Genomic DNA, 26,940 nt, shown 5'->3' with positions numbered 1-26,940 from the left:
CATCCACCCCAGCATCAATCCCTGAAGTTGATTCGATAAAGGAAAAGGTAAACTTTGGCCCACGACGTTTGTACGCAATATATAAGTAAAAAACACCTCTTTTAGGGCAAAAACAAACATAATTTTTGAAGGGGATTCGAACTAGGGAGAGCAAGGAACCATCGTGGAGGCTAGATTTCATCTTTTTTCGCCAACTTAGTAATTTTTATGTTTCTTTGTATGATTTGTTGTTTGGCTACCATGTCTATGTGGATCTAAACTTCACGTTCTAGGGTTGTGGTTCTTTCATGACTATTGTTATTCAAATATTGATTTTTCTTTCTTGATTTATCATATTGGTTTATTTATTCAATCTCACGCTTAATTATTTGATTGCTTGATCACCAATTGAATACTATATACGAATCTAGAATTGAACTCGAAAGTGAGAATTCTAGATTACACATAGGATTCAGTAGAGCAAGTTCTTAAATCTGGGTAACAGGGAACGAATTCACGGTTAGGATAGACATATACCTAATTGCCTTGCTTGGTTGATGTACAGGAATTACAAATGCGTTCTTGTTAGTTCTAATTCCATGGACATATAGGCGTTATGTTAGCTTGAATATGCGAGTAAGAACTCGACAGATTCTTATGAGCAATATTAACCATGTCAATCAATAAGCTAGATGAATTAGTTAGTCGATTTAATTGAAGAATACAATAGGAATGTTAGATAGCCAATAACCCTTTTCATTACATTGATAACATAAACATCTACACTTCATTTTTCAGAGTTCATTATTTATTTTCTTTTTAGTTTAATTATATCAGAGTCATATACTTCTAGGTTTAACTCTTGTTTATATAATTAGGATAGTCTAATTTAGTTAATAGTTAATCACAAGTCCTCATGGGTTCGACACTCTATCTTATCCTTTATATCTTCGTCTCATCTTCAAATCTTCATATATTTTCTTCAAACCTTCATATTTTCCAGAATCCGATGGCAAAAACTTCCAAATCTGTGCCTCAGCGAACCGCCCCTTCATCTTCCAATCAGGCCACATGTGTCGAGGTGGCCATTCCCGAGGTGTCCCAGGAGCCTCCCTTGAAGATTTTCGTCCCCAAGGGCTGTTATATCAAGAATGACTTCAACCTCGAGATGGCCTCCATACAACAAGATCGAGGCGAGGGAGCATGGAGGTACATATGCTCTGTTACTGAGGCGACACTCCCCATAATTCGGGTAGACTGTAACTGGGAGGGTAAGGAAGTGGTCGTCCCCGGGCCCAACAAAAACATCACCACTCATGTAGAGGGGTACCTAAGTGTTTACACTTACCCCTTCACGCTTGCCCCGGTGGACCCCATAGTCCTCGATTTTTGCAAAAGGTACAAGACTGTCTTGGGAAAATTCACTTGCCCTTTTGGAGGATTTGTAATCCTCCTCCGTCACTTCGTAAACACCATCGATGTACCTCGATTCACCCTCGACCATCTGTTTCATCTCTACAGTCCCGAATCTTCCGAGAGGGGTTGATCAATCTCGTTCTCCGAGCAAGTAAAGCTCCGTTATTAAGCATCGACGAGGACCGAGATCGATGTTGGCAAGGGAGGTTCATTCGGGTGAAAACTGAAGACCTCATCCCCTCCGAATTTTTACCGTTCCCCAAAAAGTGAAACGCTACCGTAAGCCTTTTCCTTCTTGAGTATTTGGCACTCCCTTTAATTCTTTCCCTAAATGTTCTTTGAACATCTGCTTTACTAGGCGTTGGTAGGTGGAACTGATATTCTTTAATCCAAATGGCATTACGTTATAGCAGTAAGTGCCAATTTTGTAATGAAAGAAGTATTTTCTTGATTGTCCGGGTGCATTTGAATTTAGTTGTACCCGGAGTAGGCGTCAAGAAAACTAAGTATCTCGTGCCCGGCCGTCGCGTCGATCATTTGATTGATGTTAGGCAAAGGGAAAAATTCGTTTGGGCATGCTTTGTTAAGAGTTTTATAATCCACACACATCCTTAGTTTATTTCCTTTTTTGGGTACTACCATTACGTTAGCTAACCAATCCGGGTATTTAACTCCGGATGAATCCTATTTTTAGAAGCTTGGATACCTCATCCTTGAAAAATGTATGTTTGATCTCGGCCTGTGGTCTCCTCTTCTACTTAACCGGATGGAACTTTGGGTCCAAACTCAGCTTGTGAGTGGTTACCTCCGGTGGGATCCCTGTCATACAAAGATGGGACCAAGCGAAACAATCGGCGTTAGCTTTAAAAAATCAATAAGGTTTTTCCTGAGCTCGGGGGTTAACTCCATGCCCATGTATACCTTTTGATCCTATAAATGCTCGATTAACATGTCTTGCTCCAACCCTTAAACCGTTGATTTGGTGGCATCTGTTTCATCAGGAGCTATGATGATCTCGGGACGCTGTAATCGTCCTCATCGTCTACTCCTTGTTCTTCCTCTTTCTCCAATTTGGCTGAGTCCGGTATCATTGATTGCTATTTAATCTCTTTTTTTGGTCGGTTCTGTGCTCCTCGATGTTGAAACCGCGGGCACCGGGATCACTTCGTCGACAACAATAATTTCCTTTACGGTCAGTTATTCTCTGTAGACCATTTTGACTCCCCCCGGTGTGGGAAATTTTAGCACTTGGTGTAAGGTCGGAGGTACTGACCTCATGTATGGCCTTCCGAACCTAGCGTTGTACCTCATATTCCCTTCGATCACGTAGAACTACATTTCTTGGATTGTCTCGGTAGTGTTTATCGACAAAGTTATCTCTCATGTCATGGTCTCACAAGCCATGTTGAATCCGTTCAATACCCGAACTACTGGTACACTTTGATCATGTAACCCCAATTGCTCTACGACCCTTGATCTGATGAAGTTGGACAAGCTACCTGGATCAATCAACACACGTTTAACTCGAAATTTATTGATAAGTACATATATTACTAGTGCATTATTGTGAGGTTGTATGATGTCCTTGGCATCTTCGTCGTTGAACGAAATGGCTCCCTCCGGAACATACGGGATGCGTGCTACCCTTGTAATAAACACTTTAGTGAATTTTACCATTGGCCCTTGAGGGACTTTGACTCCCCCAATGATCATGCTGATCACGTGCTGAGGCTCTTCTTGTTCGATCTGTTTGTTGGCGTCCCTATTTCTGAAGTGGTTTTTGGCTAATTCACTTAGGAATTCTCACAGGCGCCCATTGTTGAACAGTCGAGTAACTTATTCTCTTAGCTATCGGAAATCTTCGGACTGATGACCGTGAGTGTTGTGATACTTACACATCAAGTTAGGATCTCTCTGGGTTGGGTCGGACTGCAATGATCGGGGCCACTTGGTCTCTTTGATGCACCATATGGCCGACACGATGCTTGAGCGTCTATGTTGAAGTTATATTCCGATAACCTTGGTGCCTCCCTACTCCCCAGCGACCTGTCGAATCCCTTTTTGCTCATTAAGCCCCGTCCATTAGGCCCTCGATCACTTCTCTTCTTGTTCCTTGCTGGGTGATACCTGGATCTATTTCCCCTCCGATCCGTATAGTATGGTTGATATCGATCTTGGACCTGTCTTGGTTCTTGATAAATAGCTCTCTTAAATCTATCATCGGTCCTAATGGGGTAAGCATATCCAGAAGAGGCCCCGAGCTGGTCATCCACGACCCTGATCTTTGACTGGTACATATTGTGGATGTCGGCCCAGGTTACCACCTGGTACTCCACAAAATTTTGTCTTAGCGATTGAGAGGCCAAGGAACTTCGGGGGTTGAGCCCCTGAGTGAATGCATGAACGGCCCAATCATCTGCAACCATTGGTAGGTCCATCCATTCCATATGGAATCTTGACACGAACTCCATGAGCATCCCGTTAACCCTTTGTTTGATGTTGAAAAAATCTGACTTTCTAGTTTTATCCTTGATGGACCTGGCATGGCCCTTTACGAAAGCATCTGCAAGCATAGCAAACGAGTCAATAAAATTTAGGGGCAAGTTGTGATACCATATCATTGCTCCATATGACAAAGTTTCCCCTAACTCTTTCAGCAACACCGACTCGATCTCATCGTCTTCCAAATCATTCTATTTGATCTGCATATATATGAGGTCAAATGCTCATTTGGATCCGTGTTCCCATTATATTTGGGAATGTCGGGCATACGAAACCTCTTTGTGATCGGCTTTGGTGCCACGCTCGGAGGAAAGGGCTTCTGGATAAATTTTTTGGAGTCCGGTCCCTTTAATATCTGGGGTGCTCCCGGGATCTAGTCGACCATGGAGTTGTATGTTTTTACCTTTTTGTCATTAGCCTCAGTCTTTTTATCGCCTGACTCCATCCGTTTTGTCAACTCTTTGAGCATATTCATTACCTCGAATTTTACCTCGGGCTCAACTTTACCTGGTCTCTCCGTAATTTGTTCGCCTCTTCGTGTGCTTTCCCGAGATTGTTCAGGCTCGACCTTGTTGGGGGTGTGGATTTGGTTCTGCAGGTGTGCTATTGTCGCTTGTTAAGCCTGCAGCCTGTCGAAAATCAGCCGTAGGCTCACCCCATCACCTTCACCTTCGGGCGCTTCTCAAATTGTTGGTCGCCCCTTCACCCCGCGCGAATACGTTTTTCAGGATAAGTTGGCAAATTGATGTTGATGGCTACCTGCGAGTTAGCATCGACTGGGTCGGCGGCTGGAACACCGTTGGGATCGGTAGGAAGCACATTATTTCTAGGCACCACATTATTATTTTTGCCGTGATGGCCTGATTCAGCATCAACATTCAAGTGAGCCGACTGAGAGTTTGACAATTTTTTGGTTGACCTAGAATTAAGATTTCAAAAAGGAATAATACATTATTACCCCCTCGCATTGAAAGATTTTTCCAGATGCTCCCTTTATTTTTATAGGAGTCCTATAACCCCCTAACTATGTTTGAAGTGTAATAAATAACATATTTTAAGCTCATGTAGTGTAGAGAGTGTAAATCATTCTCTAGAAGAGAGTGACAAGCATAAATAGTTATTAAATATTTATTTTATTATTATTTTCTATTAAATATTAATTATCTTTCACTTTTTAAAGTTATGTTAAAATTTGTGGGCCATCTTTTCTTTTACATAATATTTCTTTCTTTTTCTTATCTTCTCCATTGCCACATTTCCCATCAGCGCCATTTTTACCGCCACTATACCACCGTAATAACCACTAGCAAGATCAATCCTTCTATCTACATTATGCTACTGCCACTTTTTTTTTGTCTTTTCTTCTTCATCATCTTTAGTTTTCTTTCCCAGCACCACCTATTCCTTCACTATCACCATAAACATACCTTCTGCCAAAAATAAAATCATCCAACTAATAAATTTTTATTTTTGGTGGGTTTGAATTCATCAACACTCTCAGTAACATCTAACACCTTTGCACTTATATTTCCCATCAAAATTACTTTTTGAGTGTGACCAATTTCTCAATAGAACAAAAATTTCACAAAATAAAAAAATATAATTTCAATTTTTGCAATGCTAGGTTAGAATTTCAACTTGCCAGAAAAGTTTGAGTCTTGTTTGAGAAAGATGAGAGAAGTTTAAGTCTTAGTCTCGGGCTTCTATGGCTTCTTCCGTTGTTGGAGAGCTCTAATTGGGTGGGGGGGAGTCTGTTTTGTCTTCATGACACTGCTTCCGTTCAATTCAGATTCAAGCGCCACTAATGATCTGGTGCTAGTCTCCATTCTCGCCGGTCAATAATTTTTTGGTGAGTGTCTACATCAATCTAGGAGCAAAAAGAGGAAGTGAGTTACAGGGATAAAGATAGTGAAATAGGAAAGAAAAGGAAAAAAAAAAAAGAAAGATAATGAATAAAATAAGAAGAAAAGATAAATAGAAAGAAAAAATGAAAAAAATAAAAACTAATTGATTTTACACGTGGCAAGTAAAGATTAGTGCGTAATTTACATCTCTTTTTTAAAATTGGGATTGGCTTTAAAAGGTGTTATTTATTACACATCAAACATAGTCAAGGGGTTATAGGACTCCCGTAAAAATAAAGGATCCCTCTGACAAAATGGTGCAATACTAGTGTGTATTTATGTATTATTTGTGTTATGGAGATTCCTATCAAATCACCACTATTATCCCACCAATTGATATCCCAAAATTGGGTAACAATTAAATTTGTATGCAGTTTAAAGGATACGTGGTTTAATTCAACACGAATAATTAAGAATAACAGATAAATGAATTAAAGACGAAATAAAAAATCAAACCAATCGCAATGTTATGACCAAGCCTAATCTTATATTGAACAGTGAGCTTGTCCTCAAATGGACCCTCGGTTCAAGCCCAGTCGCGAATGAAGAACAGAACAAGTGAGTAATGCCTTTAACAGTAGCTAGAAGACAAAAATAAACTTTTATTGCTTTGATTGTGTGTTACAATGTGTCAGACTAAAGAAAAACTTCTCTTTTATATAGTAGGAGATTTCATACCTAGTATAAGTCTATAAAAGGTAAAAATCTTCTTTTTCCGGTAATTGTTGATCCATAATCGATATCGAACGAGATTCGCGCTATGATATCTGGTAGAGGGAGAGTATTGCAGCCCTCTATCCATCATGCATAACTGTTCACCGTGTCTCCCGGGGTCTAGAACTTATACGCGGTCTAAGGCGTGTCGCTTTATCATATACGATGTCAGATATATCATTCATTCTTGCCGGGACTCGATACGAAGGGTCTGGCCTCGATTACAATCTCGTGGATCTGTGCTCTCCCTTCATTCTCTCATCGGGGAATCGTGGTGGATGTACACAAAATTGTAGAGATTAAACATGGGATTTATACTTGAGAGAGAGGTCCACACAATTGGGCGATGAATGGCCTTCTACATGGCCTGCTTATTAGAATTAATAGTAAATCGTTAGTGTTATTTGTACATCACGCCCCTTTACAAATTTTAAATTTTAGAAATTGATTCAGCAACGTGCCTCATAAACTAGAAAATATTAGAGAATTTGGCATTGCATGGCAATCTGATCCAACAATTGGCATAACAGAGCTCTTTTTTTTTGGCATTTAGCTGATGGTAGTCCAAATTGACTATTTATCTAGAAAATATTGGCATCCACTAATCAAATTATTTTCCTTAAAAATAACAAAAGATTTTTAGCACTCTCTGTTTTTAATGGCAGCTATCATCCTAAAAATAGAGCTATCAAAACGGGCCAGCCCAACCCAAACCTCGTGGGCTTTTAAATTTGGTGGGCTAGGACGGGCTGGCCCACCACAAGAATGGGCCTTAAAATGGCCAATCCAACCCAGCTCTAAGAGGACTACGGGCTAAGGCGGGCCGACCCTTCCATATTTTTAGAAAAAAGAATTTCTTTAAATTCTTAAATATTTTTTCGTGACATAGTCGATTAATCATGTAAACAACTTATGTTTGCTTAAAGCGTACAAAAAGCTTGATGTTTGATGAGGAATCTCGTAATTGAAATGCAAATTCTCTATATCTATGGCTCTTTTTTAAAAAGTTACATGAATATTTTCTTAATGCTTTTCTTTCATTTTCCTCAGATTCAGGGATTGCTTCAATAAGTTTATATGTTGAGGTTTTTTAACTTAGGATTAACATCATTTGCTGATTTCATCATTATACTCCATAAAATTTTTAAAATTTCTGAAATTTGCTAGTGGTCAATTTTTTTTTTAATTTAAAATTAATCTTTTTCTATACTGAAGAGTAGTTTAAATATTAATAATATATTAAAGTAATCCAAACTGATCATTGGCCACTTAAAGTAATATATTTTTTTGACATAAGATTATTATTGGCCACCTAAACTTTTCGAGTTAGTTATTAATTAAGCAAAAGAAATACTAATTTTGTCATATTACATGCATGTCAAAAATCTAAATTCTAGTTGATATGGAAAGGTAAATGAGCAATCCAGGGTTGGGGAATGGAGATTACAGTTAATAATTTTTTTAGTTTTTACTTTATTTAAATATTAAATATTTAATAGTTAATTAATTTAAATTTAATTAATTTTTGGCCCACGGGCCGGCCCAAGTCCAGCCTCGATCAAGCCTCAAGGGCCAGCGGACTGACTTGGACCGAGCTTATAAGCCTCAATTTTAAGTGGGCTCAAAAAACTCTTAACCCAACCCTACCCAAGTAGCGGGCTGGATTGGGTTCGCCAAGCCCAATTTTGACAGCTCTACCTAAAAATAAGCTTCCATTTCCTTTCAAGTAGTATCCGAGTATCTCTCAATATTTTCTCCCAAATCTCCCTATTTTCTTTTTCTGGTTATTTTGATTTCCACTATGCATATCAAGTTTAGAGAGAGGTCTAAAATATAAACAATTTTAGTTGTTTATAATTTATTCTTGTCTGTATATACAAGTGTATAATACAAATATAATTATATTATTTGTATATCGCAATGTATAACACAATAATAATATGCACATCAAAACATATATTACAACCTTTTTTCCTTCTTTGTACATCAAAATGTATATCAAAATTTTATTTTTCTCTTCGCAATCTCAGTGTATAACACATTTATAGATGCCTTATTCGGAAATTTCGAGACTCAAAATCATCCATTCCTATAATGCATATCGTGATATCATTGTATATCACACATCCGACAATACATAGCACGATATATAGTACGGTATACATACATGTATATTTGGTGGAGAATTAACTGTCTTGTTGATTCAGGATCTCCCTCTGAGATTTTAACTTCAAATGATACTTGGAGGAGAGAGTTTGAACAAAGTAATCAGCGAATTAAGCGAAAAGGAAGAAAAAAAAGATGTATTTTCCATCATTTATCTCACAAATAAGACTCATGATTAGCTCGACCGCTAATCATTTTATGGAACCTTTACAAAGAGAAAATTCCCAGCAGAAATTATTAACATGGGAAAGTTTTGCACAGAAAAAATGCTTATTTATAGAAGTTCCCACCCAGATTCACTGATGGACGATTCTGTTGAGTGTAAACATGGTGAAGGAAGAGAAGGCAACTCAGTGTGCTTGCTGGTTTCTGCGTCAACGTCTGCATACAAAACAGCCAATTGCTTGTATTCCTTTATCAATCTCTTCCTAGAAGCGAATGCCTCCTGTATTAGTTCCTGTCGTATAGCAGAGACAAAAACTGAACGTTAATCGAGTTCAGTCTTTAAAGCAGAAGGGAAGCTTATAAATAGAGAGAGAGGCTACCTTGTATGACTTATATTTCCTTGGCCTAAAAGAAACCGTTCTTTGTAATTTATTGTCCACAAGGACGCAACTTTCCTCGAGCTTTCCCTTATCAGTTAGATCAATCGTTTCCATCCCAGGAAGATCAATGCAGCAATCATTCAAGCATCCTGCAAAAAGCATCAAAAGACACGGCTATGAATGCGCAGGTCTGAGAAGCAACGCATCAATCTGAACAATATGAGTATATATGGCCATGAGTCATCTGTAGCTTCCAAGTTATTTGCTCTCAATCAAGAATTTTCCAAACCTAGTTTCAATCCTCACCCTTATATTTCAAAAAAATAAGTAGAATTTTCCAAACCTTGTTTCAATCCTCAACCTATTCATGCTGATTTTGCTGGTTCCAAGATTGATCTAAATTGCTGCTGCGTGTTCCATGAAATGATGAGGATATAACAGGATAAACTAAATAGCAATCAACTAGTACGATTTTTCCAAACAAGGAATACAGCACCGAGAAATCTTATGGTTAATATTTTATAAAGAGCAACCCTTTTATTCTTCCATAAGTTTATAGTCGACAAAACATGCTAGTCAATATCATCCCTTCGCCCTCAAATTTCCTTTCTCATTTCTTTTTTTGAGCTCTCCTTCCGAAAAAAATGATACACTATGTTATAGCATCTTTTGCATTACTCAAGGACAATGAGTACTACGTACTAAGCAAGTAGTGCAGCAGGGATCTGAGTTTGCATTCATTTCTCATTATTCTCTTTATTTTCATACATGCATCATCATCTCGGCTGTATTCCCATAGTTTAATTGCGAGTACACATGAAATTTCAAAGGAAGGAAAGACAAACAATGTTGTTCCATGTTGTACCTATTTCTGCAGGACACATAAGAGCCTTCAACTGAGAGCTTGGATACCACTCAAGGTTATTTCTTATTGAACCAGAATCCCCAACTGACTCGTGAGAACTCGAGACGTTTACATCTGCAGAAGGAGAAATCTTTTGAAGCAGTAGATACCACAGAAAGAAGAGGAAGTAAAAACAGAGACAACTAAAAACTGGACAGTATTTATTTTTTACTCCACCAGAGGGTTCGAAGAGGAATCCACTTACCACTGAAATCCGTCAACAATGCAGCAGCGCTTGAGAGAGCTGGAATGACAGCAACAACATTGTTTGCACTCGCTAAAGGAGTTGACAAGGAAGATGAGAGGCCAGTGGAGATACTACAATCGGACTCTGCTTCCAGTGAACAGTTTCCAATTGACAGGCTTGAAAATTCTGTTAACGGGGAAGAGTCTGATACTCCGGTGTCTACATCCACGCTTTCATTCTCTACAAGAACTCGAGAAAGTACAAGTTCAGATGACTGGAATGTATTTGGAGCGTCTTCAAATGCCCCCTTACTTGACTTATCAGAAACACAAGTAATATCGTCCAAGAAGCTTTTACAGACGGGCATGGACACCCCAAATCCTGCATCACTAAGTGAAGTTGGAGGTATATTAGATGTAAATGCTGGGGTTTGCGGCAAACTTTTATCTCTAATAGAACTTGATTTCTTGGGTGCAAGTTGATCCTCACTGGTGATATTGTCTTGCAATATCGTATGAGTTATTGAAACATTGGAAATGCTCTCAGCAGCATCAAAAAACCTGTTGCATCCTCTCTCATCCTCTGGGAAGGTTCCAAGTTCTGTATCATAAAATGAAGTTGGATGTGGGAACTTAGCCGTGATGGAATTTCCATGACTTTCCTCCATTAAAGATGGTAATGACTTGGATAAAGCAATATCTCCAAAAGAATTTGATTGAGCAGTGATTGGTTGAACCTCACTAGTGATGTTCCGTTGCAAAACAATCTGACTACTTGGTGCAGTAGAAATACAATTAATAGCATCAGGAGAACTATCAAACATTTTCTCATTCTTCTCAGAGGCACTGGATTGTGATTCAGACAAATTATCCAGAAATGAACTTGATCCCTCAGCCAGTGGTTGCTCCTCCCTAACAATATCATCTTGTAGTATAATCATCAGAGAGCTTGATACATCAGAAAAACAGTTATCATCATCTGAAAAGCTACCGCTCTTGGTATCTTTAGAATCTTTGTCAGAACATGATTCAGATGAAATTGTGGCTACCGAAGTACTTGATTCCTCATCTACCAGTTCTTCCTCCCTTGTTATATTCTCTTCAGAAACCTTACGAGAGCTCTTACAAGTTGCAGCGGCTCTATCATTTCCTACAGAAAACTCAATTTCTCCTTCTTCAGAAGCTACCACACCAAGTTCAGTTGAAGTTGAAGCATTATGGCTTTCAGGGGAATTGTCAGCATACTGATCTACAGATGATTGCTCTTTGATAGGGTTCTGTGTAGTGCCTGCGACTGAACTAGTATAAGTACCAACATCGTACTTTTGCTTTCCATTGACAGCTTGTGTTTCTCTTTTTATATGATCATCTATTGGGATATGAAAATCTTGCACCACACCCGAGTATAACTTTTTCATGCTTGCACCAACAGTTTGCACCTGATTCTCAACATATTTAACTGTGTCCTAATAGTTAAAAATTAGGCCAAATTAAAACCCCAAAATACTCATAATATGGTGAAATGTTCTGTCCATTCCAACAAACTACTAGAAAAATGTGGATTCCAAGGAAACAAAACAGCAAGAGAGAAAGCAGATATACCGAAGTATTTGACACATCTGGAAGCAGTTAATGGTCAAAACAGATCACATTTACATACCTTGGTTACAAATCCATCTACCTCCTGGCACACAGCCTCAAACTTGTGGTATATGTTTCCAATCCAACTTTTGCTTCTGATTTTCTCCATGGTGCAATGTAAGAGTTGATTTTAACACTAAATCCAGATCACACTTCAAAATCGTTTAAACAAGGCAATGTCCTAATCCAAAAAACAGTATCACCTGCCAAAAGCAATGACCTGCATAAACATCATGATTAATGTTCTGTCACATCACTCCAAAGACATAAATCTAGGAAGCCAAGCACATAACTGAGAACCCCAATGCAGCTGGATTTAGCTTCCTCAAAAATCTTCAAAAGGTATAGGCCACAGACATAGTTTTAAAAGCTATAACCTCTGAAAATTCTTTAACTGAATATCTTTTCACTAATTGTGGCCTAAATTTAGCGCAACGTAAGACAAATCAATTTAGTGCAAAGCTATAACATCTTTTAGTGCAACAACAACAAAAAAAAAACAGTGTAATCCCAAAAATGGGGTCTGAGGAGGGAAATGTGTACGCAGACCTTATCCCTACCTTGTGAAGGTAGAGAGACTATTTTTGATAGACTCTCGGCTCAAGGAACAATGAAAATAGAGCAACAACAACGTAATAGGGTAACGGAAGCGAATAACACAACATGTAATAATAAAGAACCAGGAATAAGAAATTACAAGAATAGTACTAGTACTGCTGGTAAGCAATGTAAGATAAATCAATATCAACTACCGGTGGTACCTGAAGCTGGAAACTTTTCAGACTTATCAAGCTATAAACCAAACTATAATACCTTTAGCAGATAGAGAGTATAGCGAGATTGCGGTACCATACACTATTAAGAGATGAACTATTTACAAGTTTTGGGCTATTTGAGTTGAAAAAAGAAAAAAAAAATCAATAACAAAAGTAGAAAGCAGAGAATTTATAATGATTCAGCTCTTAAAAGAACAATAAAGAGAAAGATGAACAAAGATTCTATCTTTCAGTAACACAAAGCATCAAAGCCAGGACAAAAAAGGCATAAGCATACGTCAATAACCAAAAATCATCAGCTTAGAGGTCTTAATGTACTAAATTACAGTAGAAGTCAACTTAACAGTCGCAAGGTCTAAACTTTAATTTCTATTTTGACAAAGCAAGAAAAAACAACCCGCTTCCTATATTGCCATAAATATCAAGAAAAAAGTGTTAGATGATCGGAAGAAACAACAATGGTAAATTTACCTAGACTGTTGGAACATTATCACCAGCGACCAAACAACCACGGAAAGATGAAGAATTACGCTGTAATAAGTTGAAATAATAAGCAAAACCTCAAAGGGATTATCATTAAACAAAGATAACAAATTATCCAAAGGTAAAAGATAATATGGGGTTAACCCAAACAATACAACTTTGCAGAAAAACTGTAAGTGGGGAAAAGTGAAAGAAAGATGAACTTACGGGTAATTTACAGCGGCTGATAATGAAGAAACTGAAGAATTGGGAGAAGGGTTTTAGAGCTGTAAAAAAAATCTCTATGTATATATATTTAACAACTAAATTATGTACATGGAAAAGGTTTCAGAAATTGTTGGGTTGGAGTTTAGTGTTTATTTGGGGTATGGGATTTTCTAAACTATTTCCTTTTGTTAATAGGAAACTTCACTTTTTGTTTTGTTTCACTTTCTTTTTAATTATTGTATTACTATATTGTATTTACTATTGTGATATCATCTGGGATCACGCAACAGTCAATCCCAAAGTTTCTGCTCTTTTTCTTGTGAAGTCCTCCTTGAATTATACTTGTGGCAGCCTTTACATGATAGGATTTTCACCCCTTATTTCATGAAGGGTTGATGAAATTTAGGTTTAATAAGAAAATGGTTGCAAAATAGGATATGTTGGTCCTTCGAAATTTCGTTTGAATTTTTTTTTAAGGAATTTTCAGAAACCACTATTGTTCAGTAACTATTAACTTCCTATAACTACCGTATACATAATTATTTCTTATAGCTAATATTAAGTTGTTACGATAGTGTATTCACTGTATTCGCGTTGCTATATTCATGAATACATCAGCAAAAAGCGCCTAAAAATCAGGGCAATCCAGCTGTACGCGCATGTATTCATATGTATTTGTGTCATGTATTCATGAATACAGCAGCAAAAAACGCCTAAAATTAGGACAGTCCAGCTGTACGTGCATGTATTCGCGCTGCTGTATTCATGAATACAACAGTAAAAAGCGGCTAAAATCAGGACAGTCCACGTGTACGCTATAACGACCCGGTCGGTCATTTTGAAAGTAGTAGCTCGTTCCCCCATTTACTGCTCATTTTGTACTTTATGGTTGTTATGTCACTTGTCGGGGTAGTCGGTTCAGGGCCGGAGAGATTTCGGAATGAATTGAGACACTTAGTCTCAAGGTTGAAAGTTTAAGTTGAAAAAGTTGATCGAATATTGACTTATGTGTAAACGACCCCGAAATAGAGTTTTGAAGATTCCAATAGCTCCGTATGGTGATTTTAGACTTAAGAGCATGTCCGGAAAATTATTTGAAAGTTTGTAGTTAAATTAGGCTTGAAATGGCTAAAAATAAAAATTTAAGTTTGGAAGTTTGACCGTGGAGTTGACTTTTTGATATCAGGGTCAAATTTTGATTCTGAAAATTTGAATAGGTCTGTTATGTCATTTATTACTTGTGTGCAAAATTTGAGGTCAATTGGACTTGATTTGATAGGTTTCGTCATCGAATGTAGAAGTTGAAAATTCTTAAGTTTCATTAAGCTTGAATTGGGGTATGATTCGTGGTTTTAGTGTTGTTTGATGGGATTTGAGGTTTCAACTAAGTTCGTATAATATTTTAGGATTTGTTGGTGTATTTGGTTGAGGTCCCGGGGGTCTCGGAGGAGTTTCGAATGGTTAACAGATCAATTTTTGGACTTGGAAGATGGCTGAAGCAACATATTTCTGGTGTCTGATTTTCTTCTTCGCTCTCGCGATGGGAGTCACGCGTTCGCGAAGGGCAATTGGAGGCAGGCGAAGATTTATTATTCGCGTTCGCGAAGGTTGAGGGCCAGTGTGCATCGCCAACGCGAGAAAGCTGACGCGTTCACAAAAAAGAGTGAGGGCTGGGGTGGACTTCACGTGTTGGCCTACGCGTTCGCGAGTGAGGCGTCGCGTTCGCGAAGGCCTGGGATCCCTGGTCATCGCGTTCGTGAGAGGACCCTCGCGTTCGCGTAAGAGAAATTTTTGGCAGTGAAATTTTGTGCATCGCGAACGCGAGAAAATTTCCGCGTTCGCGAAGAAAAAATGCCCGGACAGAGAGTATAAGTTCTGAAAATTCTATTTTTAGCGATTTGGAGCTCGGGGAGAGGCGATTTTCGGGAGATTTTCAAGGAAAACGGTGGGGGTAAGTGTTCTTAACTCAATTTTGGTTAAAGTACCCGAATCTATGGTAATGTTTAACATTTAATTAGTGAATTAAGTTGAAGAATTCTGGAAACCTCTTGGTTAAATTTAAGATTTGATGGCCGAATTATTATCGGAATTTAGTAATTCTGGTATGGTTGGACTCGTGGTTGAATGATCGTTCATATTTTGTAACTTTTGTCTGGTTCGGACACGTGCGCCCCACGGGCGATTTTTGAGTTAAATTTCAGATTTTATTGGAAAATTAGTATTTTCGTATGGAATTAATTTTCAATAATGTATATTGATTAAATCGAATTAATTGTGACTAGATACGAGGCTTTCGGAGGCCAATTCATGAGGCCAAGGCATAGCGGAGTAAAAAATTACATGGTTCAAGGTAAGTGACTTGTCTAACCTTGTGTGGGGCAAATTCCCCTTAGGATTGGTAATGTCATGAAAATTGAGATGTATTGAAAGTCGTGTACGCGAGGTGACGAGTGTGTACACGGGGTAATGTGGAAGATTATATCTTTAAATTGTATAGGACTCTGCTACATATTAATTAAATTATTTTATCGTGTTATATTCATCATCATTGGTCTATTTTTATATTTTAAATTTGCCTTACCTTTTTTCTACTAATTGTTTTACCTGTTTAGTTGAAACTTTGTTTCTTTTATTCTGTGCTCATTATTTTAAAGTTGAATTTCTGAATTGAATTATTATTTATATGAAATATTTGACATTAAAAATTTTGGTATTGAGACAAAGTGTTAAATTTGTGAAATATTAATTTATTGAGTTATCCACTCCCGAACATTTTGTAAGATTTTGTATTCATTGTGATTGAGCCGTGAGCTCCTTATTGTGGAAAATAATTTTGTTGTTGATTTATTTTGATATGTTGAAATATTTGGGCACTTGAGGTGCAAATTATGATATATTGTGGTATTGATACGCATGTGGTGGTATAAGGTCTGGGTGTTGAAACGCATGCAGTGAGATAAGGGTGGCTTGATACGCGTGGCTAGTAGGGGAACTACTAGAAGCTATGCAGTGTGATAAGGGTGGCTAAAACGCGGGATGCTATTTCGGGAAAAAATAATTTCTTTAAAATTTAATGTGAAGGCTCCTGCAGTGATATAAGGAAAACAAATATTGTGAATTTATTTATGATTTGGGACTACGAGGCAGTACCTCGGGAGTATCCTTGTTGATATTTTTCTATTGGTGTACTTGCCTTGATTGTTATGTTTTTCCCTGAATAGGTAAATTTTCTGTTTTTCTTCAGTGGTATATTATTTACCCTTATTCTGTGCAGCTAAATTGTGACATACTCCTTACTCGATTCACTTCTATTTTTAATATTATTATTATTATTATTATTATTATTATTATTATTATTATTATTATTATTATTATTATTATTATTATTATTATTATTATTATTAAACTTTTTCGCCTTGCCTTTTATTATTTTCAGTAGGGCCCTGACCTGACCTCGTCACTACTCTACCGAGATTAGGCTTGGCACTTACTGGGTACCGCTGTGGTGTACTCATACTACGCTTCTGCATATCTTTTTGTGCAGATCCAAGTACTTCCTACTAGACCAGGTATCAGTGAGCTAGTCTGTACGCGGAGACTTCAAGGTACATCTGCCAGCGTCCGCAGACCTCGGAGTCCCCCTCTATCTTTATTATGTTGTTCTCCTTATCTTCATTAGACTCTGAAGTTTAAAGGCACTTAATATTTCTCTTAGAAACTAGTGACTTATTCCTACCGGGTTTTGGGAGTTGTAACTACTTTGAATTACAATTTTTAATTATTTCGTATGTTGAGATTTGAGTTTCAGTTTTAGATTTCGTATTTTTTCGCATAATTGATAGGCTTACCTAGCCTTACAGACTAGGTGCCATCACGACATCCTACGGAGGTAATTTGGACTCGTGACATACGCGCATGTATTCGCGCCATGTATTCATGAATATAGCAACTAAAAGTGCCTAAAATCAGGGTAGTCCAGTTGTATGCGCATGTATTCACATGTATTCGCGCTACTGTATTCATGAATACAACAGTAAAAAGCGCCTAAAATCAGGGCAGTTCAATTATACGCGCATGCATTCACATGTATTCGCACCATGTATTCATGAATACAGTAACGACAATCACCTTAAAAATAGGTATGTCCGGCTGTCTAAGAAAGAGGAAAAACATAAATAGTGTATTTCATGCCTCAATGGTAGTATATACCATAAATACTTATTTTGGTATAAAATATAAAAGGTAGCTATAGAAAATAATATTTTAAAATGATTTTGATTTATAAGAAATATGGTGTATACCTTTGCTATAGGAGATAAAATTTTCTTTTTTTTTCCTTGGACTTAAAGTTCGGGTGCCTTGAACTCATAGCCTAAAGTTGAGGAGCATTTGCATATATATCTAGTTTTGGGGTCACTATTGAAGTATACTCATATTGCACAAACAATTACAAGTGTATCCCTTTTTGGATAAACTTCAGACTTAGCAGGTCTAAAGATAGAAAAATTAGTGTCTCAAGTTGTAAACTTAAGATGCACTTAATACTATTTTAGTCTTAAGCGCGGCGGCTTATTTTGCATTCACCTAAGACTTTTTTAGTCTTAAGTACAAAAATTACACTTAAGATGTACTTAAGACTTAATTGGACCGAAGTGCAGCTAAATTTTACAAGCACTTAAGACGTTTCAGTCTGAAGTGCAAATTACTCAAAAACATAAACTTGTTTTTCGAATTTCAACAATCCAACACATAATTCAATATTCAAATCGACTCCAAATGAGCTCAACCTTGAAACATAACTTTCAAATATTATAAAAAAATAAACTCCAATCATCAATTTATCAAAATAACAACAAATCTATTTATTTTACAATGAAGAGGATGAGGAAGAAGAAACTCTAAGCAGTAGCAAATAGAGGAGCGTCACAACAGCTTACAACTGTAAAATACCATAAACCACTTAAAAACCCCTCACAGACACCATGTAAATTTACTGTCATCTGTACTTTCACAACAATTGAGAAGAAGGAGGAGGAGGAGGAGGCCCGAAGTTCTTTGTACTTTGGATTCTAGTTAAACCTTTTTTTTAAAAAGTGGGTACTAGTTAAACGGGGGCGATAAAATAGGGTACTCTATGAAATTTTTATTAAACTTGAAAACAGATAGTAAATGGGGCATTTTCATATATACCCACTTTTGGGGCCACCATTAAGTTTATACCCGCATTGCATAAAAATTTACAAAGTGTACCCACTCGGATCTGAAGTAATTCAATTTTCTTCAATGCAACTTTAGAAAATCAAATCTGAAGTTCTTCTATCTTTCAAATGCAGAATGACAACAGTCCGGTGCACTAAGTTCCCGTTATGCGCGTGGTCGGAAAAGGTTTGGACCACAAGGGTCTATTGTACGCAGCCTTACCCTGCATTTCTACAAGAGGTTGTTTCCACGGCTCGAACCCATGACCAAGAGGTCACAAGGCAACAACTTTACCAGTAACGCCAAGGCTCCCTTCTTTCAAATGCAACTTTAGAAATTCGAATTTGAAGTAGTTCGATCTTTTCAATGCAACTTCAGAAATCAAATCTGAAGTTCTTCTACCTTTCAAATGCAACTTCAGAAATTCGAATCTTAAGTTCTGAAACATAATCTTGTTATTTGAATTTCAACAATCCAATACACGATTTAATGCTCAAATTTATTCTAAATGAGCTCAAATTTGAAGCATAACTTTCAAATATCATAAAGAAAAAATCTCAATCATCAAATTGTCAAAATACTAATAAATTTAACAAACTCATTTTGCAACTAAGAAGAAAAAGAAGAAGAAACTCTAAGCACAAAGAAGAAGAAAATAACAGTAAAGAAGAAGAGAAAAGTGTATATATCTGAAATTATTCAAAAATTGGGTATCAGCTAAACATTTTTTAAAAATAGGTACAAATTCAATGGGTGGCGCAAAACTGGGCGTCACATGAAAATTTTACATTGTAAAGATAGTTTAACATTGTTCTTGAAATATTTTACGGTTTGCATCTGGCAATATACTGAATTTTGGAGTTGTAAATCAATACTATCTCAAAAGCACGAATCCCCTTATCGAAATATTGTTCAATCTTCTTTTTTTATCTTTTAAAAATAGGTCTCATATTGAACAAAATGTAATTTAATTATTCTTCAGATATATAACATTTTACAGTTAACTAAAAGATTATTTATTAAATCTTTTTTTATTTGAAATATGTAGGAATTCAAATATTAGGATTTTATGTCAAATAAAACTTCCTAAAAGTAAGCCATAAAGATAAAACACATGACTGATTTTAATAATTTATATGAGATGAAATACATAAGTAAATTGTAGGATACGTGATCATTTACAGGATCTCAAATTATTATCCAAGACTAGCATTTTAAAGATAAAATACCCCTAAATTATTATCCAAATAATTCAAGTAATGAATCGATTGATCAAATCTGATATTTAGTCGTGATAAACGTATTCAAGTAATTTTTTGTTTAATATTATCCATTAAAAAGTTTCTCCATTTATCAGCTATGTTATTTATCCTTGATTGTGAATGCAATTTTATTTGTAGTGTTCTTCTTCATAGGTTTTATTCATATAACTTGAGGAATTAACTAATTAGTAAAAGAATGCAATTCATGTTTTTTTAATAAATTAACTAATTAGCTTATATTTTTATGATATAACTCAAACATAATTTTTAATATAATATTTATGTGATCTCTTACAAAAAATTTACCTTTTTAAAGGGGACACATGCCAACACGCATACTCTTTTAATAACGGAAATATTTATGGTTAAAAGATATATAGGCTGTAGAAGTGTATTCCCTGTTTAAGGAAAGTTTTGGCGTGTGGTTCCACATTGTGTTGACGATGAGCAAGTTGTCCAAGTCATTAGTCAAAATCAATGACTGTAAACGTGTGCACTCATGTATCAAACACTTGGATTTAAAAGAAGAAATTTGGCCTACAAGAAGATAAATTAAGTTAAAAGTCTGTGACGTCAACATGCATTAAATATTTATACCAAATTAAATAAATCGTACTAGTTAAAAATAAAACTAAAAATACATATTATTTGATTATGATTAAGAAATAAATATGTATAAAATAAATTTTTCTTATATTAATTAATTGATTTAAACATTGGGTATGAATATTTTTTACTATATCGACATGCTCATTGGCTTAAAATGAAACAAATGATTATTTAGTGATACTGGTGTTGATTCAATTTTCACTTTCAGCTGATCACATCTGATCATATACAAAACCTGGTGAAGCATAGCCATGTTTAAAGAGGGGTTGGCTAATCTTTCACTTTTGGCCATAAGTCGCTTTTAGGGTTATTGTCCCCTTTATCTATTCAGACAGCTTTGCTAACTTTCTATTATCTTTTTAGTTTATTTCTCCCACTTCAGCATAACCGCTGATGAAAAGGGATAGATTCGACATGTTTGGTCCTTTTCAACTTCTGGATTAGATGGACCTGCTTCTCTTTATGTCCTAGACAATAGCATGAGTAATCAAATATTTTCGAGAGAGGATTCGAAATTTAAAGTCTCACGTTTAATGTTTTTAAAGTTGAACCAATTATATTTTTAAAATTATAGGTTCATATACCTATTAGTTATTGCAACTTTAGTGTATTTTTACACATAAATTAATGTGCCGCGTCGAAAGTATTGAGTTCAGATGAACTCGGTGATGCAACTTTATACCCCCGGATATATCAAGAGACTAATACTAGTACCATAAAAAAAAATTAAAAATATGGATTAATAAGATGCTAATTAAAACTTGAGTACTTGATCGCAGAGGTTTTCTTGATCAAGATTCTTCCCAGCATTCCAAAAGAAAACTACCTAGCTAATACATTTTAATTAAATAAACCTACTTCATTCATATCTATTGGCAAAATGCGAGAGCAAAACACAAACTATAGCAATTAGAAGAAACAATCCGGCTTGTAAGAGAATGTTCCTCCTTGATAACTTGATCGCGACAAAGAAGATCAAACATCAAAACCATACTGGATTATGCCTAGGAAATTCCGAGGACCAAAGACTGTAATCGCCATGAGACAACTTAGTACAAAGCCCAGAGCCTATATGGTTGCGACCTATAACTGTTGGTGATAAGCCCTGAACCTGAATGTTACAATTAGAAACTAGGCCACAATGACAATTCTGTGCATATATGTCCCTGTTGCCTTGAAACTGGGCATACTGAACTCCAACTTGTGACACCTCTGGTCTCGAGCCACCACCACCGAACATTGATCTTGAATTCTGGTAATGGCAATTTAAATTGAATGGCCCCGAGTTAAGACTAACGCGGGGTTTTTTCTTTGTCCTCCCGATGGCCATTTCACACGTTAAATGGTGTCCATCGACCCACTTGATAGGTTCATAAATTGCTGTTTTAGCCCCTTCTAGTGTTTTGTACACAAAAATAGCGTAACCTCTTGACTTTCCTGTTTCTTTATTGAAACCAAAAGGACCCTTTTCTATTACACCATAAGAGGAAAAATATTCCAACACTCTACCTGGTAACATGTTATGTGGCACATTAGCCACATAAACTGTACGTAAAGACTCGTCATTTCTGTCTCTGGCTCCTGAATTAGCAACCTTTGTGATTGTCGTCTTTCCATTAATCCTCTTGTATGGCTCCTTGAGTGCCATTAGTGCACTCTTTACATGCTTGAAAATGACAAAGCCATACTCTTTGCTTACACCAGATTTATCCAAAATGACAACAGCTTCTTCAACTTCGCCATAGGCTGAGAAAAATCGATGCAAAGTCTCGGATGTAGTATTACATCCGAGACTTCCAACGAAGAGCTTTCGCTGAATAGATCCTTCGTAGGATTTAGTTTTAGTACTAGAAAGTACATTTTCTAGGACCCCGGGAAGAAAAACTGAGATGCCTTCAGCAATTTTGTTGAGTTGGTCATTAGTAAGAAGCTGATTCATTTTCTGTAGGCTCATCATTTCTTGCTCCGTTTTCTTGTTCAAACGAACATTTAACCATAACTCTATTGCATTTAGGAAATGCAAACATCTAAGGAAGACCATTCTTAACAGATCTTTGAGTTTTGAAGTAAAACCAAATCCAAGATTTTGACTCATCCTTCAAAGTCAAAAGGAAGTACTACTAAAGAGCTAATGAAGAGTAGACAGATGATTGCTTCTTATTTTCTCTGTTGCTTTGCCGATGTTTATAAAGAAAAGAACCAAAGGCAATGTGTGTCTAATGTTGATGGGATATTAAATGCCAATTGCAGGGCACTTTCCATTTTAAAGAGATGTTCTGTTTCTGAAACTATCCGACCTATTCTGAGTACCTGCATGAACCAAATTTGGTAACAAAATTGAAAACATACAGCAGTACTAGGCCGTCAACGTTGCAGCATTAAGTCATATGCTAGAAAAGCAAATATAATTTGCATATAATACAAACTCAGTTTAAAGGGTTGCTAAGTATGCATTGTCAAATTTTAAAAAGATTATACATATATAGCATACCAAGGAAAACTTAAACTTTGATCAAGCAATAAAACAACAACAATAAGTACGTCTCAATCAGCAGCAAGTTGGCCCGATCTTATGAATCATCACTTGACTATGTCGCTCCATTTAAGTTTGTCTCAAACCAATATTAGACAGAATAAAAAATAAAATAAAAAGAAGTTCACTATACTTTTTTACTGGCATATATAAATTTGACAGAACTAGAAAACTCCGATCATGTGAATCATCACTTGACTATGTCGCTCCATTTTAAGTTTGTCTCAAACCGATATTAGACAAAATAAAAAATAAAAAAAAGTAGAAGTTCACTATATCTTTTAAGGAGAAGGTTTGCAATACGCTGTTAACGAGTGTAACCTAGTATTTTTTCACAGTACATTGATCAAGCAATAGTTAATATAAATATTTTTAGAGCTTATATTGTGTTTGGATTTCATCACATGGTTTTGATGTTCATACTTCTGAGTAATTCCATATTTTGAATTCACCCTTATGCAGTTATGCATGACAAGCTAACTAGCTAAGGTACATAAATTACTACATCCTAAGCATGCCGTAACTAACTACTTAATTAATCAAAAATCAGATGTCTCCAAGTGAGATATTTACACAAATAGCCGACCGGAATCACCGTTTATTTTTCTAGCCAGTATATAAAATATTGATTATACACGATAATATACGACGTTAAGGAATCTCTTTTAACACATTATTTTTATTCTTTTCGATGTAGAGGTGGACATGGGGTGTTTTCATGCATTTATGGGCTTTGAGAAGGTCCAATTTACTCGCCTTTGTTGGAACCATCAACAGCTTAATGTAGTCCCCTGCTCTTCATTATCTTTGACGCAACTTCCAGAAAAAAAATCTGCAACTTAAAATTTAATTCATAAAATGTGGTATTTTGTATATATGGCGTTGTTTTGAAGTAAAACGAAGTCCAAGATTTTGATTCATTTTCAACTTCAAAGTTTCAAAGCGTAAAGGAACTAATGAAGATAGACAGATATGCTTTCTTATTGTCTTGTTGCATTTCCAAGGTTTATAAAGTAAGGAACCAAAGGCAATTTTCTGTTTCTGAAAATATCCGAGCTATTCTGTATACCTGCAACAACCAAAATTTGGTAACAAAATTGAAAACTTACAGCAGTAGGCTGTAGGCCTAGGAAGTCAACATTGCAGCATTTGTCATATACTAGAAAAAGCAAACGCTTTTCATATGATTAAAAAAAAAAATGTAAAAGGTGACCTTACTTTTAGGCTTTTTATTTGTGAGCTTTGATGGCGTATTTGGAGCCTTTTATTTAAGGCCTTGTTGGCCAAATAAATGGCCTTGTATTTTGAGAGGATGTGGCCAATTGTTGGCCAAGCATTTCTTTCTTCTCTTCCTATATAATAAGGACTCTCTAATCATTTGGAAACACACCAACAAGACTTGAGTCTTCATTCCTTGTTTCTTCCTTTCTTCCTTTATTAAGAGTGTTTTGTGTGAGAGTTAGTGTTGGGAAGCACTTGTGTGAACTCTTTCTTTGGAGTGATCTTGTGAGGTTATTCCCTTAGGGTATTTGGGATTAATTAGAGTATTTACTCTAATTTTATATTATCTTTTGTACTCTTATTGTTATAGTAAATTGCCCCTCTCCGCTTGTGGACGTAGGTCACTTTGACTGAACCACGTTAAATTTGTGTCTTCTTTATCTACTTTAATTGTCGTTGTTATCAACTTCCATTGTCTTTGTTATTGCCATTATACCGTTGTTTGGCTATATTCTGCACTACCCGGGTTCCCGATCCTAACAAATTGTTATCAGAGTCGGATCTAACCGGGTTAGTTTCAATAGCCAAAATGACTCTAACAAAGACCTATGTTGAGAAATTTGATCGAAGTGCAAACTTCGGAATGTGGCAATTAAAGATGGAAGCTATCCTAATTCAGGATGACTTAGACTTGGCGTTACAAGGAAAGGAGAAGTCGGATAAAATGACGGATGAGGAGTTTGCAGTCATAGACAAAAGGGCAAAAGCAGGTATCATTTTAAATCTCTCAAATAAGGTTTTACGTGAAGTTTCTATAGAAATCACAGCTAAAAGCATATGGAAAAAATTAAAAACCTTATATATGAAGAGAACAGTGAAAAATAAACTTTACCTGAAGCAGAAGCTTTATTCAATTCGTAATGGGTGAAGGTACCTCTATTCTCTCTCATCTTGACACCTTTGATTCTATTTTTATGGATTTGAGTAATATAGATGCTGAAATTAAAGATGAGGATCAAGCCGTGTTACTGCTTTGTTCTCTACCCCCATCTTTTAAGCATATAAGAGATATTATACTTTATGCAAAAGATAATATCTCTTATAAGGATATTAAATCTATCTGGTCACAATATCTCTGAATGCTATAAACTGAAAAATAAAGAAAAGCATAAAGAAAGGAAAAAATGAGCACAAAAATACTGACACCGCCGAAGCTAGTGTAGCAACTGATGAGATTGAGGGAACTATATTTTTAGCAACTGAAACTAGTTTCAGATTAGACAATGAGTGGATTTTAGATTCCGGTTGTTCATATCATATGTGTCATAGCAGAGACTTATTTTCTACATATGATTCAGTTGCAGGTGGAGTTGTCCAACTGGGTAACAATATTACTTGTAACGTTATTGGCAAAGATACAATTCGGTTCAGAATGCACGATGATTTGGTGAGAGCTCTCGCTGATATTAGATATATTCCTGAGTTGAAGAAAAATCTCATATCTTTGGGCACTTTAGAATCCCTTGGGTGCAAATTCACTAGTGAAGGTGGAGTTTTAAAAGTTTTTCAAGATGCTCTTGTGATCATGAAAACACACAGATCTGGTTCGTTGTATACTTTATTGGGCTCCATTGTTATAGGCCTTACTGCAGTTTTGGTATCAGACAACTTGTCTGATTTTGATGGCATTAAATTTTGACATATGCCCATTGGGGCTTTTGCGGAGAAGGTGAAGCAAATTTACTATATTACCCAAAATTAGGCCAAGGTGGAGATTTGTAAAAGGTGGCCTTATTTTTAGGCTTTTTACTTGTGAGCCTTGTTGGCATATTTGGAGCCTTTTATTTAAGGCCTTGTTGGCCAAATAAATGGCCTTGTATTTTGAGAGGTTGTAGCCAATTGTTGGCCAAACATTTCTTTTTTCTCTTCCTATATAATGAGGACTCTCTACTCATTTGGAAACACACCAACAAGACTTGAGTCTTCATTTCTTGTTTCTTCCTTTTTTTTCTTTATTAAGAGTGTTTTGTATGAGAGTTAGTGTTGGGAAGCACTTGTGTGAACTCTTTCTTTGGAGTGATCTTGTGGGGTTATTTCCTTAGGGTATTTGGGATTAATTAGAGTATTTACTCTAATTTTGTACTCTCTTTTGTACTCTTATTGTTATAGTAAATTGCCCCTCTCCGCTTGTGGACGTAGGTCACTTTGACCGAATAACGTTAAATTTGTATCTACTTTAATTGTCGTTGTTATCAACTTTCATTGTCTTTGTTATTGCCATTATACCGTTGTTTGGCTATATTTCGCACTATCCGAGTTCCCGATCCTAACAAAAACAAATGAAAAATGATCAATTTATAGAATTGCTAAGCCATGCATTGTCAAGTCCTAAAGAAATTATCCAGTTTAACATTCCAAGGAGAGCTTAGTTTTGATCAAGCAATATTTGATACTGTAACTGTAATATATCTCTAGAACTTTATATTGTTTTTGGATCTCATCAAACGGTTTTGATGTTCATTAGTATTTCGAGTAGTTCATGTTTCGTATTCATTCACCGTATTGCATAATGAGGTAAATTGATTTGCGCCAAATTGCAACTGAGGATCCAGAATTTAGACGCTGGAAATCCTGAGTTTAAGTGTGGTTCTAAAATGTATATCTAATTCAATCTACACTTGTTATTTGCACTT

General features: G+C 36.2%; 3 protein-coding genes across 8 annotated transcripts; 1 reads left to right on the top strand and 2 right to left on the bottom strand.

Moving 5' to 3' along the window:
• Positions 1–8,791: 8,791 nt before the first annotated feature.
• Positions 8,792–13,782, bottom strand: LOC104102019 (probable GPI-anchored adhesin-like protein PGA55). 6 transcript variants are annotated; one of them, XM_009609609.4, is made up of 7 exons: positions 13,424–13,782; positions 13,205–13,264; positions 11,977–12,177; positions 10,336–11,775; positions 10,092–10,205; positions 9,227–9,375; positions 8,792–9,138 (listed from the first exon to the last, which is right to left on the bottom strand). In XM_009609609.4, exons 4-7 carry the CDS (start codon positions 11,732–11,734, stop codon positions 8,956–8,958), a joined length of 1,845 nt encoding a protein of 614 aa, XP_009607904.1. In that variant the 5' UTR covers positions 11,735–11,775; positions 11,977–12,177; positions 13,205–13,264; positions 13,424–13,782; the 3' UTR covers positions 8,792–8,955. The 6 variants fall into 6 exon arrangements, with proteins under 6 accessions (XP_009607904.1, XP_009607898.1, XP_009607899.1 ...); XM_009609603.4 differs by having other exon boundaries at positions 10,336–11,782; positions 13,424–13,781; XM_009609604.4 differs by having other exon boundaries at positions 10,336–11,782; positions 11,977–12,160; positions 13,424–13,781.
• Positions 13,783–21,475: 7,693 nt separating this feature from the next.
• Positions 21,476–22,534, bottom strand: LOC104102018 (UBP1-associated protein 2C-like). Its single transcript, XM_009609602.4, has one exon. The coding sequence runs from the start codon at positions 22,532–22,534 to the stop codon at positions 21,476–21,478; it is 1,059 nt and encodes a 352-aa protein (XP_009607897.2).
• A 1,891-nt stretch (positions 22,535–24,425) lies between these two features.
• Positions 24,426–26,530, top strand: LOC117278175 (uncharacterized). Its single transcript, XM_033657616.2, has 2 exons — positions 24,426–25,017; positions 25,606–26,530. Exons 1-2 carry the CDS (start codon positions 24,837–24,839, stop codon positions 25,944–25,946), a joined length of 522 nt encoding a protein of 173 aa, XP_033513507.1. The 5' UTR covers positions 24,426–24,836; the 3' UTR covers positions 25,947–26,530.
• Positions 26,531–26,940: the final 410 nt, after the last annotated feature.

Source organism: Nicotiana tomentosiformis, chromosome 7 (genome assembly GCF_000390325.3).
Source record: "Nicotiana tomentosiformis chromosome 7, ASM39032v3, whole genome shotgun sequence".
NCBI classification, from domain to species: Eukaryota; Viridiplantae; Streptophyta; class Magnoliopsida; order Solanales; family Solanaceae; genus Nicotiana; species Nicotiana tomentosiformis.
This window is presented reverse-complemented; position numbering and strand designations above follow the sequence as displayed.